This window comes from Cicer arietinum, chromosome 5 (genome assembly GCF_000331145.2).
Source record: "Cicer arietinum cultivar CDC Frontier isolate Library 1 chromosome 5, Cicar.CDCFrontier_v2.0, whole genome shotgun sequence".
NCBI classification, from domain to species: domain Eukaryota; kingdom Viridiplantae; phylum Streptophyta; class Magnoliopsida; order Fabales; family Fabaceae; genus Cicer; species Cicer arietinum.
In genome coordinates, this window is record NC_021164.2 from 75,044,884 (window position 1) to 75,062,019 (window position 17,136).

The following is a 17,136-nucleotide window of genomic DNA, read 5'->3' on the forward strand; positions in this document are numbered from 1 at the left end:
TTATTTTAAGTCAATCAAATCAATACTTATTGGTAGGCAATTATAACCCTTCCAAAGATAAGAATGAATTCCAAACACACCGTCTATGATGCTGTACATTTGACATAAAGTATTACCCTAATAGGAGTTTGGACAGAGAGACGTTCCAACACAAAGTTCTCAACAAAGTGATCTGAATAGGCATCTTCATCACTACATGCCGCTTGTTCTTTTCCAGAAAGCACTACTGAGAATTTTGAATTCCAAGACTGGCCAGAATTCACACAAGCAACAAAAGAGGCAAGATCGAGCTGATAGCATAAAGTATCACATAGATGCTCCACACAGGAAATCTGTCAGAAAATCAAATCAAACTTTAAGAGAAGTTCCACCTATTCATTCTTTTACTTTTAGTACCCACAAAACACATTTGAAACAATGAAAGACGAAAAATACCTCATCTGATTTATTACCATAAAGAGAAGATTCTTCAAGCCGAATTACTTGTGACTTACTTGTCCAGAGAAGTTGCATTAATTTTCTCCTTGCTGCTATTTTACCGGCCAATAGATCCCAACCCATGGCAGCTACTAAAGGCTGAAGTTGTGGAAACAATTGGAGGACCTGCAACAAACAAGTCGATAGTTTATATTTGAAAGTACATCTGTGTAGGGGACTAGGGAGAGTAAAATTGACAGGATATAATAATTGATACAGTAGCAAATATTTATTCATATGCGTAAAACAAAATTAGCACATACATTGCTAGCTTCTTCCAGCTGCTCCCTCTTCACAGCAGACAGGGCAGTATCCATAATACATTCAAGAACATGTAGTCCAGAAACACGAGCATAATGATACATCTCTGTCTTGCATGATCTGATTACCTCATTCAGGGATAATGTCTTATCATCAAAGTTCTTATCAGGCTTCAGTTCTGCCAGATAGTTTTGAAGACGTGCAAGAGGAGGTGGAATGAAATTTTCAGCTTGAACTCTATCCATTTCGATCTCTTCAGAAAAAACCTCGTCATGAACGCTCTAAAGAAAAACGTTGATATTTGATATAGTTAAATAAAACAAAATTTCCTTTTACATAAAATGGCTAAGAAAAACTCTATGCTGTAGAGTGTAAACTCATTACTCATCTAACAACTATTAGAAATAATTTAAAATAAAGGAAAATAATAACAGAGACAAAATGACAAATCTAAATTGATACAGGTTGAGTGATAGTGAAACCATTTTCTCAAAGTTGATTAAAAGCAGGGGGAAACGTGGGAGACACGGGAAATGCATTATTAGTTTTTCCGGGAAGACCTTGCTGATCAGAAGCCAGAATGCTTTAACAGATGAACAAAATGTTTCTTGAATGACAGAATAAGCATTTCCATGCTTGCTAGAACATAAGTTTGGCCTGCTTTCTTTAAATTAAAACGTCTCTGAATCATAAGTTTCTTAAAAAATTTAAATTCTTATTACTTTTTGCTTTGCTTTCTCTAGCATCCCTTTTGAAGTGATGTCTTGCTAAGCATACATTATATGTGATTGTTCCACTTTGTTATTTCCTGGATTTAGTTACTTTATATCAACAACTTAAGGAAATAAAACACTTAAGCAATTAAAAACTTCAATGTGACAGAAATCTTGTAGCAATGCATGCATCAATGAAATATGACACTTACTGAAGGCTCTGTAAGATTGTCTGCAACTCTCAAGACATTTCTAGATAGGAAAAACAAGTTGAATCACATACAAACTCGTTTTTTATCAGTAACTCGTGTTAACTCATGCAATCTTGCTCAAAATCATGAGTTAGACCCTGATTCAGCAGGTCGGGTGATACATGTAATATTGCATGGAGCAATGGAAAATTGGAAATACACTACTTATTGAAGGCACTGTAAGATGGTTGTCAAACTCGCAAGTTAACTTGGATGACTTTGTTGTGTCAAACACACAAGTTGACTTGGATAGCTTTGTTGTGTCAAACTTGCCAGTTGACTCCTAAACTCGTCGGAGATGTTAAGGTTCATAGGTAGTAAATCATTTTGAATCACATACAAATTCACTTTTTAGCCAATTCAATTGAATGCATGCAAACTCGCTCAAAATTGTGAGTTAAAACACAATTTTGCAAATATATGAAACCTATAAATTATGGCCAAAAACATGCAAAAAAAATGGTGTTTCATCATAACGCTTCTTCGTATTAGGTTAATGGTATTATATTCGGTTTGAATAACATTTATATTCAGTTTGGATAAAATTATAAGATATACCGTTTAACATTAGAAGCCAATTTTACAAGTCTAGTCTACATAAGCTCCGGAAGTTTGCATAAATATTGAGTTTGACAACCTTTAATGATAATAGAAAGAATTATATAAATGAATAAAATCTTTTGCAGAAAGTAGGGACTGTATACCTGCATCATTTGAACAATATCTCTGCAATTTGATGAAAGAGCTTCACTGTAAATCTTTAGCGTTTGGTTTCGCGTGATAAGCCAAGATTCCCCAAAATCCTCGCTTCTTGATAAAATGGCCTTCAGGAGATCTTTCAAAACTATGCTACAAAAGAATTAGGAACATGCAGGAATGAATTTCTAGGACTGTAAAAATATTTCAAGAAAATCAAAAAATATATAAAAATTAATTAAGAAATGATAAGAAAGTTCCACAGTGGCTTCTTAAATAAAAGATAAAAGAATGTTGCAAGATTTATCATTCGTTAAAACTTGCAGGTAAGCCAAATACTAATCATATCATGAGATAAATGACGAAAAGCACAACAAATACAGGAACTTTGGAAGCTAAGGCAATGGAGTAGCAATGAAATATTTCCATTTGTCCTCTAATTTTGGATTATAAGGTCTGGATTATTGATTCTTAAGGGTGCTACTGTTAGGATATACAAATAGGGATAATTAGGAGTTTGTTAGTAGTTGTGTTTCTGGGTTGTTAGTAGTGGTATAGGTGTACCTGCTTTGGTGTTTCTGTTATTAGTTAGTTATATAGGACTTAATCTTTATCCTAATGTACCAGAAGTCTTTAAATAGAGGCTTCCACCCCTTTAGAAATAAACTTTTTTATCAACTTTAGAAATTGAGTGGTGTAAACCATTGTAGGAGCGTATCCGCTCTTGTGTATCATTTTCTTGAGAGAGGTTCTCTCTTATTATTTTTTATCTTTTCTTTCTAAATATTAGTGTTCTCCCTCTAAATCAAGGAATCCAATTCTCGGGTTCCTAACAGCTACTCAGTACTGTTTTGCATGAATTGAAATTACAAATGTTCAAATAGATTGGTAGCCTAACAATTTTCGGAGGCATGTTGTCTCACTATTTTCTTTTCCTCTTTTTGGTATGACCTCTTAACCTCCTCCCCTTCCAAATGTACATCAACCGTTTTCATTCTACTACCTACCATACAACAACGTCAATAATCAAGCTTTTTATCCCACTCAGTTACATAAGATTATCCGACAACACAATACCATACATGTATAAGTTCACATTTAGATCATTTGCCATATCTCTACTCTAACTATTGAACTGTCCCCTATCAGATTAACCCCCCGCCACCCCTCCTAGTACTTTTGGGGGTCTTCTCCATGCATACTTGAACGATCTAAGAGTAAAACAGAGACCCTACCATTTTTTCTACGATGAGGGCTACCTTGTTTTTCTATCCGGCGATGCATTGCTAAGATAATCTTGTCTTGGGTAAGGACTCCTGCATCCTAATGTTCTCATCTCTGCAACATTGAGCTTACTTTCATTCTATTATAAATTTCTTCTTTAATTTAAGCAATGATACTTTGGAGATAAGGGGAACCAATTCGTCGCACTCAACAAACAAACATAGACCCAAATAAGAACGAATAAATAAAACATAATATATGCTGGTTGATGAAGATTTCATAGTTCAAATAAAATCTAGAAACAAAACCTTTATAGGTTTCCATATAACAGATTTACAACTTCGTGAAGGTAGCGATAACACATTGTTAAATCTCTACGTATGTGAACCAGTTATCCAACTATCTATTCATTTAATATATTGGATGTCAAAAGGGAAACCTGAAGTAAATTCTACACTCTGCAGCAATAACACTTTTTATGAAAGGCGTGTCCCGGTTTCCGACATGTGTCAGTGTCTGACACCGAGATCTTAACTACATTCAGTTAATTCATTTTTTCAAATTAATACCAGTGTCGATGTGTTAGTGCCTGTATTCGGTGTCCGTGTCAATATTCGTACTTCATAGGTTCTATGTTCAAGGGACAACTCATGAATAATGTTAATTCTAAAGTTAATTCCCTTTTGCAAATGCATGCATCAACATGGAGATAAATCAAGGACAGCTCACAAGTCACTAGACACGAACGATGAAACACAAACCATATAATTCTAAAACCAACCCTCAACAGAAGTAGCTTCAATTAGAATAGGGGGATTAAAAAGGAGCATACCGGCACTCAGATTGGTCAAGTCCATAATCAAAATGGAGAAAACGTAAATGAGAAACTGCCCCGTCTACATCACCAACTTTAAGACTCTCCCTAATAGCATCCAAATGAACAACTTGAGCCATCTTCTGTATCCCAACAAACACCTTAACAATAACATCCACCTCCAATTCATCATTACCACTCACAGAAACCGCTAAACCAGAATCCTCACACTCCCACTGTCTAACTTTAATCTGCCTCTGTATATTCTCACTCAGTGCAACAAAAACATCACCACGATCCAAAACCAATTTCCTTAAACTCATCAACTCAATTTCTTCAACCGAATTCTCACTCTCACTCCTTTCAATTTCACCACCACCATCTTCGTCGTCGTCATCATCAACTCTCAACCTCCTAAAACCTAACTCCAAAACCCTATCCAAAACACTTGTACACAATTTCAACTCATCACCACCATCTTCCACATCCGATGCCAAATCAATCAAATGCTGAACAAGCAACAAAAACTCGGCACGTAAACGCAGCGTTTCGGAATCGAAATTCCAAACCGATGTAGCGTCATCCAATTGAAGCAATTCAAGCGTTGATAGATAGGTGAGAAGAGCGGGAGATGAACAAGAAGGAGACCATGCGATGTTAGGGAATCGACCGGATCGAGCGACGATAGATTGTAGAATATGACGAGCTAGGTCGCTGTTTCGGGTTCGGAGAGCGAGAAGAACACCGCGTAAAGGTTCGAATTGAGCTAGATGGAGATGGTTTGCTACGAGACGACAGAGAATTTCTGTTTCTTTCCCCATCGCATCGCTGCGCTGCTGCATCGAAGTAACGATTTGTGTTGATATGCTCTCTCTGCTCGATGGTTAAATTTTTCAGTCTATGTATATGAATTGTGTGGAATGTGGACTATTGTATTGTCATGTGATTCTCTGTTTGGAACTTCAAGCCTGAAATATCATAAGAGAGGATGGATATTTTATTGCGCGGAAATGATTATTAATTAAACAGGATCTAAAATGAAGGAGACATTAAACTCGGCGTGAGAAGCCAATGGTACTAGTCACGGCCAAATAACTCATCTTCGTGACCTCTCGCCGCTTTTTTTTTTTAACATTATACTCGAAAGGTTAGTAAAATACGGGAAGGCATATTTACTTTACTTTTCTTAAAAAATTTGGTAATTTACTCGCTACAACTAGACACTAGCCATAAAATCAGCTCAATTATTTTATTTTTTTTTTATCAAGAAGATGATAAGTAATAGAATAACTTGTACTAACTTTGATACAAGACAAAATAACTATTTTTAAATAATTAATTAACTGCAGTTAATTTTTTAGATTCATATAAAAAATAATTTAAATAAATATTTATTAAATTATTCTTCTTTTAATAAAATTAAATTATTTTTTAAAAGTTAAATATTCAATTCTCAACGTTAATTATTGAAGTAAGAATATATCATGAATATTAATATTAAATTAGTCAAAAATATTTTATTTTTGTTTATAATGATGGTCAAAATTTAATACCGAATTTCATTTATAATAGTGGTTGGAATTAGGACTTGTGATATAAATTTGTTTTTTTTATTATGTATGATGAGATGGAGATTCCTAAACTAAACGTTGAAGTAGACATCGGGGGTGGATTTTGCCTCCTGCACCCAGCTAACGGGTGTGAAATGTAGGTCCCATCGTGCCCACAACGGAATTTGGGTTTTTCTGCGCACACCCACACCCATTTATATATATAAAATTATAAATTTAAAAATTATATCTATTATAATTAATATAATAAAATAATTATTATTATATAATAATAAAATTATAAAATTATTTTTTATAGAGATAAGATTATAATTTTTAATATTTAAAAAAAAATATTAAGTATATTCAATATGTATATGTATAGAAAATTCAAAAATTACTATAATATTATTTGCGAGACGGGTTGGAGTGCGGGTGCTGGGTGGATATCATCACTCCCAAACCCGTCCTCGCCTCCGAATTTTAATTTCGAGAAAATATGCACTTGCACCCACACTTGGATGGATATCCGCATGTCTGAATTATGTTGTCATTCCTACGTTGAAGATTGAACTACTCCAATGTTACATGGAAAATAAAGAAAAACTATAAAGGTAAGTAAAGATTTGTTTGTTTGGTTGTGTGTTTTGAAAATAATATCTATAATGGTTATTTATATAGAGTAATTATGAAACCTACTCCAACATATTTGTCAAAATTAAAATGCACTAACTCGGCATATTACATCTAAGATAATGTTTAATATTAATATATAGGCTTAATTGTAGTTTTGGTTCTTCTATTTTAGCAGAATCACAAATATAGTTCCCTCGTTTTATTTCTATCTAGTTTTGGTTCATTTAACAGAATTTTGGTCAAAAATTTAATGAAGTTTAATTTTTTTTGCGTTTATTTAAGTCACACCATGCCTCAAAATCTCGTGGTGCAACAATTGTACCTGAAATCTATGATTATTAATGGTGTGGTGCGATTTGAAAAAATGAAACTTCATCAAGTTTTGGACCAAAATTCTGTTTGGGGAACCAAAACTGGGGAGAAATAACATATAAGAACTACATTTGCGATTCAACTAAAATAGGGAGACCGAAACTGCAATTAATCCTAATATATATAACTATTCTAACAACAAAATTATAGTCCAACACCGTATTGTCAACTAAGTTAATCACTTTTTTATATTTACCCAATATGTCATGTACTCCTGTATACTATCGGTCAATAATTTATGTTCTCCAAATGCCTATTATTAGTATTGAGCGGTCATCTGTGTTGTTTTAACATTCAAATTGGTCTTATATTAGTTTTTGTATTTTATTCTCTCTTCTAGATCACCAAGTATATATATATAAAAAAAAAAATGGTTGTATGGCATATTAATTTAGTCAATTATTTGATATAGTCTATTTGACTTGTATTCAACATGGTTACGAGTTTCGTAACATTAAATATTGACCTCTAAACTCATTTAGATTTGGTTACTGCATTCGACTATGTCCAACAACAATTCATCAAACGTATAATAACGCAAAAAATGAATTATAAAACTATTACTTGATAAAGATAAATAGATTTTTGACACCGTTACAAGCAAACAAAAAGTTAAAATAATTTTAAAATATAAATAGCAGACAATTTTAAATGTCAACATGTCTTTAATTGATTGAATATATAATAGTACAATTTTATCATCCGCATTTTGTTCTCAACAATGCCATCATTTTATCACTTATATGTTATTGTAATTTGCTTAAGAATATTTATAATACATAAGATTGTCTGCACCAATTGAAATTCCTAGATCTATCAATAGATATAAGTGCAATTGAGACGATAACAGATAATGAAGATATTTAATATACTCGAACGCGGATTCAAATTAAAAATACTTCAATTTTGCATGTTTAATATGTATAAATTTCGTCACTATAAAAAAAACAATGTATTTTATTTCTTCAATAATGCTATTTGTATATTTTTTTAGAAGAGACATATACATGTGATATTGAATATTCAAAATGATCGCATTTTAATGTGGATAGTAATAAAACCAAATAATAAATAAAACATTGTGTTTGATTGCGAAGAGAAAGTAAGAAGAGATAAAAGGAATCAGAAAAGTGGAAAAATGGAAAAAATTAAGTAGATTAAATGTATTGTTTTGTATAAGTAAAACAGAAGAGAACTAGAGAAAAAAAATGTTGGTTATTATTGAAAGTACAAATATGCTCTTAACTAAATTAAAAGAGACTCGTCAAAATTAATTTTATTTTAACTTTGTAATCAAATTTTTAGTAATTACACAATCAATTATTTATTTATTTAATTAATTATATTAATTGAAACTATTTTTTAACATGATTATTAATTATTTTCTATTTTTGCTTTTAATTTTAACCATCAATTACCTTATAATCTTCGAAATTAAATATTATGTTCTCAATGCACAAAACACATAGGAATGAAAATGGTATTACCGTATCGTTAACATGTTTTAATCAATAAAATTTGATTAACCAATTAGTTCATAAATCAAATATGAATTCACGCTCATTCTTAAAATGTTGAACATTAACATTTGATGAATTGGAGTAGTAACAGGCAAATAATTTTAAAGTGCGTTATGCATTTTTGTTGTTTTCTTCAATGAAGATCGCATAGAGACTTCATCCCAAGTTTCCAATCATGCTACCATGAATAACATCTGAAAGGAGTAAGCACCACGGAGGTAGAGGCAAATGCAGAAAAGAATAAAAATAAAGATTATCCACTCTCTTTCTTTTCACTTTGAAGAGAATCGAAATAGGCGTGGGTGGGTTCCACAAAATTTTGTTTCTCTCCTGTCTTTCGTCAAAACCAAACGAGAGAGACACGCTATCTCTTCCCAACTTCTCTCTATCCTCGTTCTCTCTTTTATATTTCTGTTCAACCAAACACATTGTTAGAGTAGGGAGGGAAGGGGAAATGGAAGTGAAAAAGGCGCGATCCTCGAATTATTATTATTAACCCTAGAAATAAAGAAAAAGAACAGTGCAAACAAATCTCAAAGTCTCAAGTGGTTAAAAGTAAAAAAATCTAATGCTTGGGCGGGAAAGTGCACCCCATTTATCACATCACAAACATCTTTCATACAATAATAACAATAACTCTCTCTCTCTGTTTCTTACAATTAATCAGTCTCTTTCGCTCGTTCGCCGTGAAACGATACATTTACTGTTGCGGCAGAGGAACGATAACAATGCAAGCCGCAGAAGAAGGTGGTAGCAGCGAAGACCAAAACGCACGCGTCGAGGAAACTCCGTCAGAGTTCGAGATTTTAAACCTACGTCGACGCTGGGAACTCGCTTCCGTTCTCAATTTCCTCGACGTAAGTTATTCGGATTTTATAGTTTTAGTTTCGTATTTTTTTCGCGATATTCACCGGTCTTGTATCTTTTAGGTTACGAAATCGCGTGTCTTATGATTTTGTTTTTAAATTTTCGAGAGAGAGATATATTTCAGCGTGAGTAACGTTTTCGGTGATTCATAATGTAACGGTGTGAATGTGTGATTCAGGTGTTTAGTCCTTTACTCGGTAAGGATTTGAAGCTATCAGCTGAAGAAATAGAGATCGGACTTGTTAAGCCTAATGCTTCACTTGCTCAGCTTCATATTAAACTTTTGAAGGTAACATGCTATGCAAATGTATGTTTTGTGTACATGTGTGTTTGTTTCGTTTTGTTTGTGGTATTACTCTTGATTTATCGAAATTTAAATACTTGCCTTTTGTGGATTGCGTTTTAAAACTGTGTAAATGTAAATTTAATTTTACGTTCCTAAATTGTAATTTTTGTTGTCGTGCATTTTATTTTGCTGTAACAATTAAAATAGTTGTTGATTGAGAATTAGACGACACTATTGGAAGACATGTTTTTTCATTGCTCCTATAATATATGCCATGCGAAGAAGCAGTGGAGGGTGAAAAATTATTTGGTTGATCTAATTGTTTCGTGGGTATTGTTGTGTTCAATTTGTAAGATTCTAAAACTAGTAGTAACGCTCGTTTTCACATCTTATTTGGAAACAACACAGATAAGTTACGATTTAAACCTGTCATGAACTGCATTATTTGATTCATAACATTTAATACCCCACAGTGCATCATATCACTATAGCTGATATCACTATAGCTGAAGAGTTAATTTATTTTATATGTAGAATTATGAAGAAGGCCCAAAATATGTAAGGCTAATGCATCTTAGCTAGGATGTTGAATATACTAACTCTGTAGTTTGGCTAACATTGTCAAATCCAACCAAAGATTATCCTCATTCATATATTTTGTATTTTTCTTTTGATGACTTCTTCCTATCCATTATTATTTTGTTCCTAGCAGGGAACACCACCTGTGAGTAAAATATTGGATGGTTCTGATAAATGGGTGACAGCTCTCTCTAAGAAACTGGCTATGTGGTGGCCATGGGTGAGTCACCAATTGATTGCTTAAGTTTGTTTGTTTATTTATATTCTTCCCATTGCTGATAGGATTTATTACTTTGTGTTGGCGGGCTCTTTGCTTTAGGTTGCTGAGGGGAAGAATCCACTTGTACCATCTAAAGGGTACTGGAATGAATTCATCATGTTATACCAAAAACAATTGTTATGGAATTCAAGAAACTTATGTTGTTATTGCTTATGCAGAGAGGAAATATCGAAGTACAAGGAGCTTGATCCATTGGATCGTTTACTACTGCTTAAAGCCCTTTGTGAAGTTAGAGCTGATGTACTGTGACCTCCTGTGTAGTTTATTCAAATTTTGTTTCTCTTAATATATGCAATCCTTCTGCATTTTCCTGACTAGACAATTCTCCCAGAGAATTGTTGGTGTTCCTTCCCTTTTTTCATTTAATCCCTTTCAAATTTTGATTTTTCACTATGGAATGATGTGGACTATTTTGATGGTTTGTTTGTTTATGTTCAGCAACATGATGTAGTATCATATATTAATGATGCTTTAAAAGAAGGAACCCAGATTTCTTCTTTTCGTAAAGATGCCTTCGGAAGAGATGGAACTGCCACATCCTATTGGTAATTATTTCCATATGTTCCAATCTCTCTATGATTATCATAACCTTGAGATCCTAATTACTGATCTGTCTTACTATGCCTATTGTAGGTATGACGCAAATGCAAAAGCAAACAGTCACAGATTGTACAGGGAAACAATCACATCAGCCTCAACGCCAAACCGTAAGGTCAAAAGATCACTTCCCATTCTCAACTTTCAATGGGAAACAATAGCCTCAAATCTTGAAGAATTTTCAGAAGTAGCTGTAAGATCAAGCTAACCGTCTTTTCTCTTCCTTTATTTACCTGGATTTGAAGCCTTAACTTACGGTCTTTGAATGTTATTTGCAGGAAAAATTCTCATCCAGCAAGTCTATAACAGAAGTTACTATTGGCAAGAGGCTTCAAACTGATGCTATTCCAATTCTTGAAAAGCTTCAAAAGGCATGAACATCCTTTTGTTTAATGTTCGACAGGTGTCTATTTTAGGAAATACTTATTTGTTTTTTATATTAATATAATGTAATATTACTTTCAAATTATACAGAAGAAAGAAAGGGCGATGAAACAAAAACAGAGACAGGATAAACTCTTAAAAGGTTTTCAGAATTCCTATTGTTCTGGAACCACACGCTCTTGTCGCACTCGAAGGCCTATTAATTACACTTTTGGTAAGATGTGTGCTATATGTTCAATTTTGTAGCACATGCTATTGTATTCCAGCACCTACAAATTTCAATACACAGGACAATTGTTCTCTTGCATATTATTGGAGTTGAATCTGCTATGCTTAGAGTTTGTTCTATGTCGTTTGTGTATTCCAATGCACAGCACCCCACTTTCACTGATCTCTTTTTTTGTATCAGTATTTAGTCTTAGAAAGTAAATAGTAATGTTCAATGTTTACATTAAAAATCTAAGTACTAAATGATTATTTCAATCCAGAATGTCAAATTGTTTAGTAATTGCATTTCTAGTTTCTACTCCTACACTTTTTCACCAGTCATCAAATTAGCACGTGTGCAGATTAGTGAGTAAATTAACACTGACTTGAGTCTAGACATGCCAGGTGCACGTAACCACATTCTGCTTGATGCTTCTCAAAACTGATCAATTGTATTAAATCTTTCGAATTCACTCTGAATTTTGACATTAATTTTTTTTGGGAATTATTGCAGAAGCTTATGATCGGACAATGAAGGAGGCAATACAGTTGACAAAGTATGTTTTACCCGATACTATATCTTATTGGTTCATGTTCTATTTGCCTTGCTATGTTGCATTATCCCCGTAGAATGCGAATAATTTGTTATTATCAAATGGAGTTATTGAATCCCCCCTTTCCCCAAACAAAAGGAGCAATGTATAACTTTTAAGCTTATAAATACTTTGCTTCTTTTCATCATTGTTTTGAGATACACACTGAAGCACACAGAAGCTGAGGTGAAAGTGGATGTTCCTGAGAATAATAACGCTGATTACTTGGAACAATGGTTACCCTAACAATATTTTGCTGCTTACGTGTAATTTCTTCAAAAAATAAAATATTAAATAATGTCTATTCTCTGATGCATATTTTGGATTCTGAATCTGACTCTACGTTTACAATATCTACTATCCTCTTTTGAACCGATGCTTAGCAAAAGGAAAAAGTCCACTGCTGCTCATCAAGATACAGACAGAGGATCAGAAGATGACTCCAATGCAGAAGATGACTCCAATGCAGAAGATGTTTCCTCAGATAGTGATTCTAAAAGGGATGTGCTCCCTATATCTGATAGTGATGACAGTGGCTATGAAATTGAGAATCACAGTAATAGTGAGGAGAATGATGAACATGATAGTCAGATGGATAATTCAGAAGCACACTCAAGCCATGCAGTTTCTTATCCCAAGGGGGTTCGATGTAGTAAGCGGTTAGCTGGAGTCCCTGGCCATACTGTTCCAGAAAGCATAGGCTTGAATGCAAAGCAAAGAGTGAGACAGAGACCTACCAGAAATACTGCCATAGAATCTACTGTTGTACCTGATTCGGAGGATGAAGAACATGAAGGGAAGACAGATCTTTCTTAGTTTACTTAGGTCTAGTATTTAACTTACATTTTTGGGAAGTATCTAGCAGTTGTGTAGAATGTTTGTCAGCAAAATTTGGGGTTATTTTGAAAAACATCCCTCTTTCTAGGCTTATACATATTTTTTTGCTTCTATCTAATTTGTCTTGGAATCATTGAACCTTTAATTTTCTCATGTTCCTATAAATTTTTGAAATACTAAGTATATATATGGGTGGCTAATGAAGTTATGGCGTTTGCTTGATGTATCAGCTACGTTCAAGCATCTCTCATGGTTCACCGTAACCAATTATAATTTATAAATCTCACAGGAGTGTTACAACTTTTTTTATTTCTTTGAGAATAGGCGTTACAACTTTGAATTATGTGATTGAAGGAAACACAGAATATGCAAATGCAAGATACTAATCGGTGTAAGTAGTGTCAAACTAAACGTTTCATTTGAGGAATTAATGACTAAATAAAAGTAATACAATGTCGAAATTTGCGTCTTTAGAAAATTAGATACTTCGGAACCAACTTTCTGAAACAAGCTCTGAAGTGTGTGACTGTAGTTGCTTGAAGACTGGCGCATGGTGTTGCTGTGCAGCCTATTCTGTATGATTTGGTTGCTCTCACGCAAGTTAAAAGAAGGCAGCAACAGCTCAAGGGATGGTGCAAATGTAATAAGTGTATAAAGAATAATAAATTATGAATAACACGTTCTTTCTTTCTCTCCAATTTCTCTTTCATTTTTATTTCTTCTATTCGCTCCTCATTAAGCGCGATTGATCAATGGTGGTTCCTCCCCTGGTCGCCACCACCGGCTTTTCTTTACGTCGGCGACCTCCATCCCGAAGTCTCCGATGAATAGCTTCATGGAAGCATTTTCTGATTTCAAGACTCTTGCTTCTGTTCGCATTTGCAGAGACTCTTCCGCCGACAAATCACTCTGTTATGGCTATGTGAACTTCGTTTCTCTTCAAGACAGCAATTCATGCAATTGAGCTGAAGAATCATTCTACCTTGAATGGAGAAGCGACAAGGGTCATGTGGTCGTGTTGTGATCCCGATGCAAAGGGCAATGGAAGCAATGAATGGATCACAACATGGTTCAAAGATTCTGTATGTAGTCAGAGCACAAAAGAGGGCTGGGCGTGAGCAGATCTCGCACCAGCAATTCGAGGAGAAACGAAAGGAACGAGTCATGGAATATAAGGAGTCAAACATCTATATGAAGAATATCGATGATAATGTTAGTGATCAAGAACTGCGAGATCATTTTAATGCATGTGGCTCTATAACTTCTGCAAAAGTTATGCAAGATTACAATGGGATGATATACAGTGTATATATATCAATTATATATAACAATAGAATAGGAGTTAGTTAACATAACTAACTTAACTGAACTACTAACTAATCTGATACCATCTAGTAACTAACTGATAACAACCTAAAATAAACTAACTGAACTGCGAGATCATTTTAATGCATGTGGCTCTATAACTTCCCCATTTGTTTGATTGATGTTGGGGAAGTTACTAGTTTACTACTTGAGTTGGGTTCATGATTTACAATTGGGTCATGTGGACTTTGAATTTGACTCTAAACAAGTTGTGGACCACTTCCACGGTGATAAAATTGACTCTCTGAATTTGGCGATATAATAATGATAATAGACGTCTCTTTTACAATTATTTAAAAACTCTCATGTTAAATTTGTTATAAGACAAACTAATGATATTACTCACCCTCGAGCTTGGATACAAATTCATATTGATATACTCTCATGTATTCCTCAAAACATTACGAATGAAATGATAAAAGTGTTCATTTGTCAGAAAAATAAAATTATAAATAAAAAACCTCATGTTAAAAAATAAACATCTGAATAATTTGTAAGCAATTAACATATCACTCTTAATATAGTCTAAGGTTTTGGTTAGGAGTTTAGAGGTGAGGAGAAGATAGATAGGGTTTTGAGAGTACATATGTAAATTGCTTACAAATTATTCAACCGACTCTTTATATGTAATTTTAGGTATTTAATATTTGTTTAGTTATATCAATTTGTTAAAAAAAAAAGAACGTGTAATAATAATAGTTTCAAAAGTGTGGTAGAATAACTAATTTACAAATTAGTATTCTTTTTAGAATGAAATATAAATAAAAGTGATAGTTGAAAAATTGATATATTTAATTAAAAATTAAAATTACATACGTCAATTGGCATTTTAAAATAAAAAAAAACTTTGAATCAATAAAATAGTAAAAAAAAAATTAAGGATATAATTAATATTTTCAAAAAATTATAGACGTATAGGTAGAGAAATGGGGTACAGAACAAATTTTTCATATTTCTATTATAAAGTAATATTTTGGACTGACTCAAGACCCAATGTACTAGTGGGCCTACGTAAATCAGTTAATCTGGTTTACTTCCCATTTTCGACTGTTGGCTTTCGTACCCGTCAATTAAATTTGTACCTCCCAATTAAATTTTTTTGATTGAAATACCCAAAATAATCATAAGAAAATTAGTAAAAACAAAAAATCAAAACAGTTGTACCTCTACATTGAAAAATCCGGAAAAGTAAGTATTGAAGGAAAAAAAATTTACCGGAAATTTCAAGAGGAATGAAATTTCCAGTAGTTATAAATGTATATCGGAAATTTCAAAAATGAAATTTCCGGTAAGGGTCACCGGAAATTTGAAAAATCCGGTATACATTTTCAATACCGAAAATTTGAAATTTCCGGATGGATTCCCGAAAATTTGAAATTTCCGGTATGCATTTATAACCACCGGAAATTTCATACCTCTTTGAAATTTTCGGTACAATGTATATTTTTTTAATTTTTTTGTTTTATATAATTTTTTTTACTGAATTTTGTTAGTGAGGACCAGAGGAGCAAAAACTAACATTGATCATTCTCGAGTTTGACCTTCTACACAATCAAGAAAGGCAGGTGCCCCAGGATGAGCAGCCCCAACAAAATCCAGTGTTTGATGAAGAATAGGATGACCAGCCCCAGCAAGATCATGTGTTTGATGATGAACATGATCAGCAGTAGCATCAACAGTTTGATGATGAACATGGTCAACAACACCAGCCTGAAGAAGAAAGAGAAATGAAGAAAGGCAGGCGCCCCAGGATGAGCAGCCCCAACAAAATCCTGTGTTTGATGAAGAATAGGATGACCATCCCCAGCAAGATCATGTGTTTGATGATGAACATGATCAGCAGCAGCATCAACAGTTTGATGATGAACATGGTCAACAGCACCAGCCTGAAGAACCCATGTTTCCTGGAGGTCCTTATGATCTTTCTGTCCTTAAAGATTATGACACTATATTGCAATTAATGTGTGGAATGGACAAGTTAGTAAATAATTTATTTTATTACATATTATAATATATTTGTAGTATAGATTATTTTATTACATATTATAATATATTTGTAGTATAATGTATTTGTAATTGTGTGTTATTTTTAATTAAACAGGATAGACGTGCCTTGAAAGTTGTTTCAAATGGCAAAAAGCAAGACAAATTCATTGATATCAGATATCGATTACCTGCTCAAATAGATCATTGGATTACTATATCTGGATTACGTCCTCTGAGAAGATGTAGTTTGCATATGATTGATGGTAATATGATATCTGCTTTTGCTGAGAGATGGCACGCATAAACTAGTTCATTTCACTTGCTATTCGGTGAAATGACTATTACTCTTGACGACGTTAGGGGTCTTTTGAGCATCCCATGTTCTGGAGAGTTTTTCACACCTCTCGCAAATGTCAACAAAGATTTGGCAATTGCTGCTGCTGTTGAGTTGTTGGGAGTTGCATATGATGCAGCTGTCACTGAAACTAGGACCAATAGAGGTGCCTCGTATAGTTTTGAGTGGTTGAAAGAGGTATTTTTCAAGAAACTTCATGAAGGACGATATGACTGTGCAGCGAGGGCATACCTACTTCATTTGGTAGGGTGTACCATTCTAGCTGATAAAAGTTTTACCCTTGTAT

General features: G+C 33.6%; 2 protein-coding genes across 8 annotated transcripts in view; one reads left to right on the forward strand and one right to left on the reverse strand.

Moving 5' to 3' along the window:
* LOC101502765 (uncharacterized) overlaps positions 1–5,532 on the reverse strand; it is a 36,662-nt gene extending 31,130 nt beyond the window's left edge. For 2 of the 6 annotated variants that reach the window (XR_012163222.1, XM_027334521.2), the window contains exons 1-5: positions 4,455–5,530; positions 2,407–2,551; positions 741–1,019; positions 436–603; positions 117–332 (exon numbers count right to left, since the gene is read on the reverse strand). Coding sequence is in view for 4 of the 6 variants with exons in the window: in XM_027334521.2 (XP_027190322.1) it covers positions 117–332; positions 436–603; positions 741–1,019; positions 2,407–2,551; positions 4,455–5,278 (1,632 nt within the window). In the remaining 2 variants the exon portion in view is untranslated. Of the gene's footprint in view, positions 1–116; positions 333–435; positions 604–740; positions 1,020–2,406; positions 2,552–3,657; positions 3,698–4,454 lie in introns of those variants that run through there. The other 4 variants (XR_012163223.1, XM_073368928.1, XM_073368929.1 and 1 more) reach the window with 4 other exon arrangements.
* A 3,261-nt stretch (positions 5,533–8,793) lies between these two features.
* Positions 8,794–13,366, forward strand: LOC101502464 (DDT domain-containing protein DDR4). Of its 2 annotated transcripts, none has more exons than XM_027334387.2 (11): positions 8,794–9,371; positions 9,560–9,670; positions 10,377–10,466; positions 10,566–10,603; positions 10,685–10,766; positions 10,965–11,071; positions 11,160–11,316; positions 11,402–11,494; positions 11,598–11,721; positions 12,229–12,271; positions 12,691–13,366. In XM_027334387.2, the coding sequence occupies exons 1-11, from the start codon at positions 9,243–9,245 to the stop codon at positions 13,121–13,123; spliced, it is 1,407 nt and encodes a 468-aa protein (XP_027190188.1). In that variant the 5' UTR covers positions 8,794–9,242; the 3' UTR covers positions 13,124–13,366. The 2 variants fall into 2 exon arrangements, with proteins under 2 accessions (XP_027190188.1, XP_004501261.1); XM_004501204.4 differs by having other exon boundaries at positions 8,798–9,371; positions 10,380–10,466.
* Positions 13,367–17,136: the final 3,770 nt, after the last annotated feature.

What these genes read in the sequence shown, in the direction of transcription:
- LOC101502464 (XM_027334387.2), top strand. Translation starts at nt 9,243, where the DNA reads ATGCAAGCCGCAGAAGAAGGTGGTAGCAGCGAAGACCAAAACGCACGC. An exon ending in TGGCTATGTGGTGGCCATGG is followed by an intron (nt 10,467 to 10,565) that starts GTGAGTCACCAA and finishes TCTTTGCTTTAG; the next exon opens with GTTGCTGAGGGGAAGAATCC. An exon ending in CCACTTGTACCATCTAAAGG is followed by an intron (nt 10,604 to 10,684) that starts GTACTGGAATGA and finishes TTGCTTATGCAG; the next exon opens with AGAGGAAATATCGAAGTACA.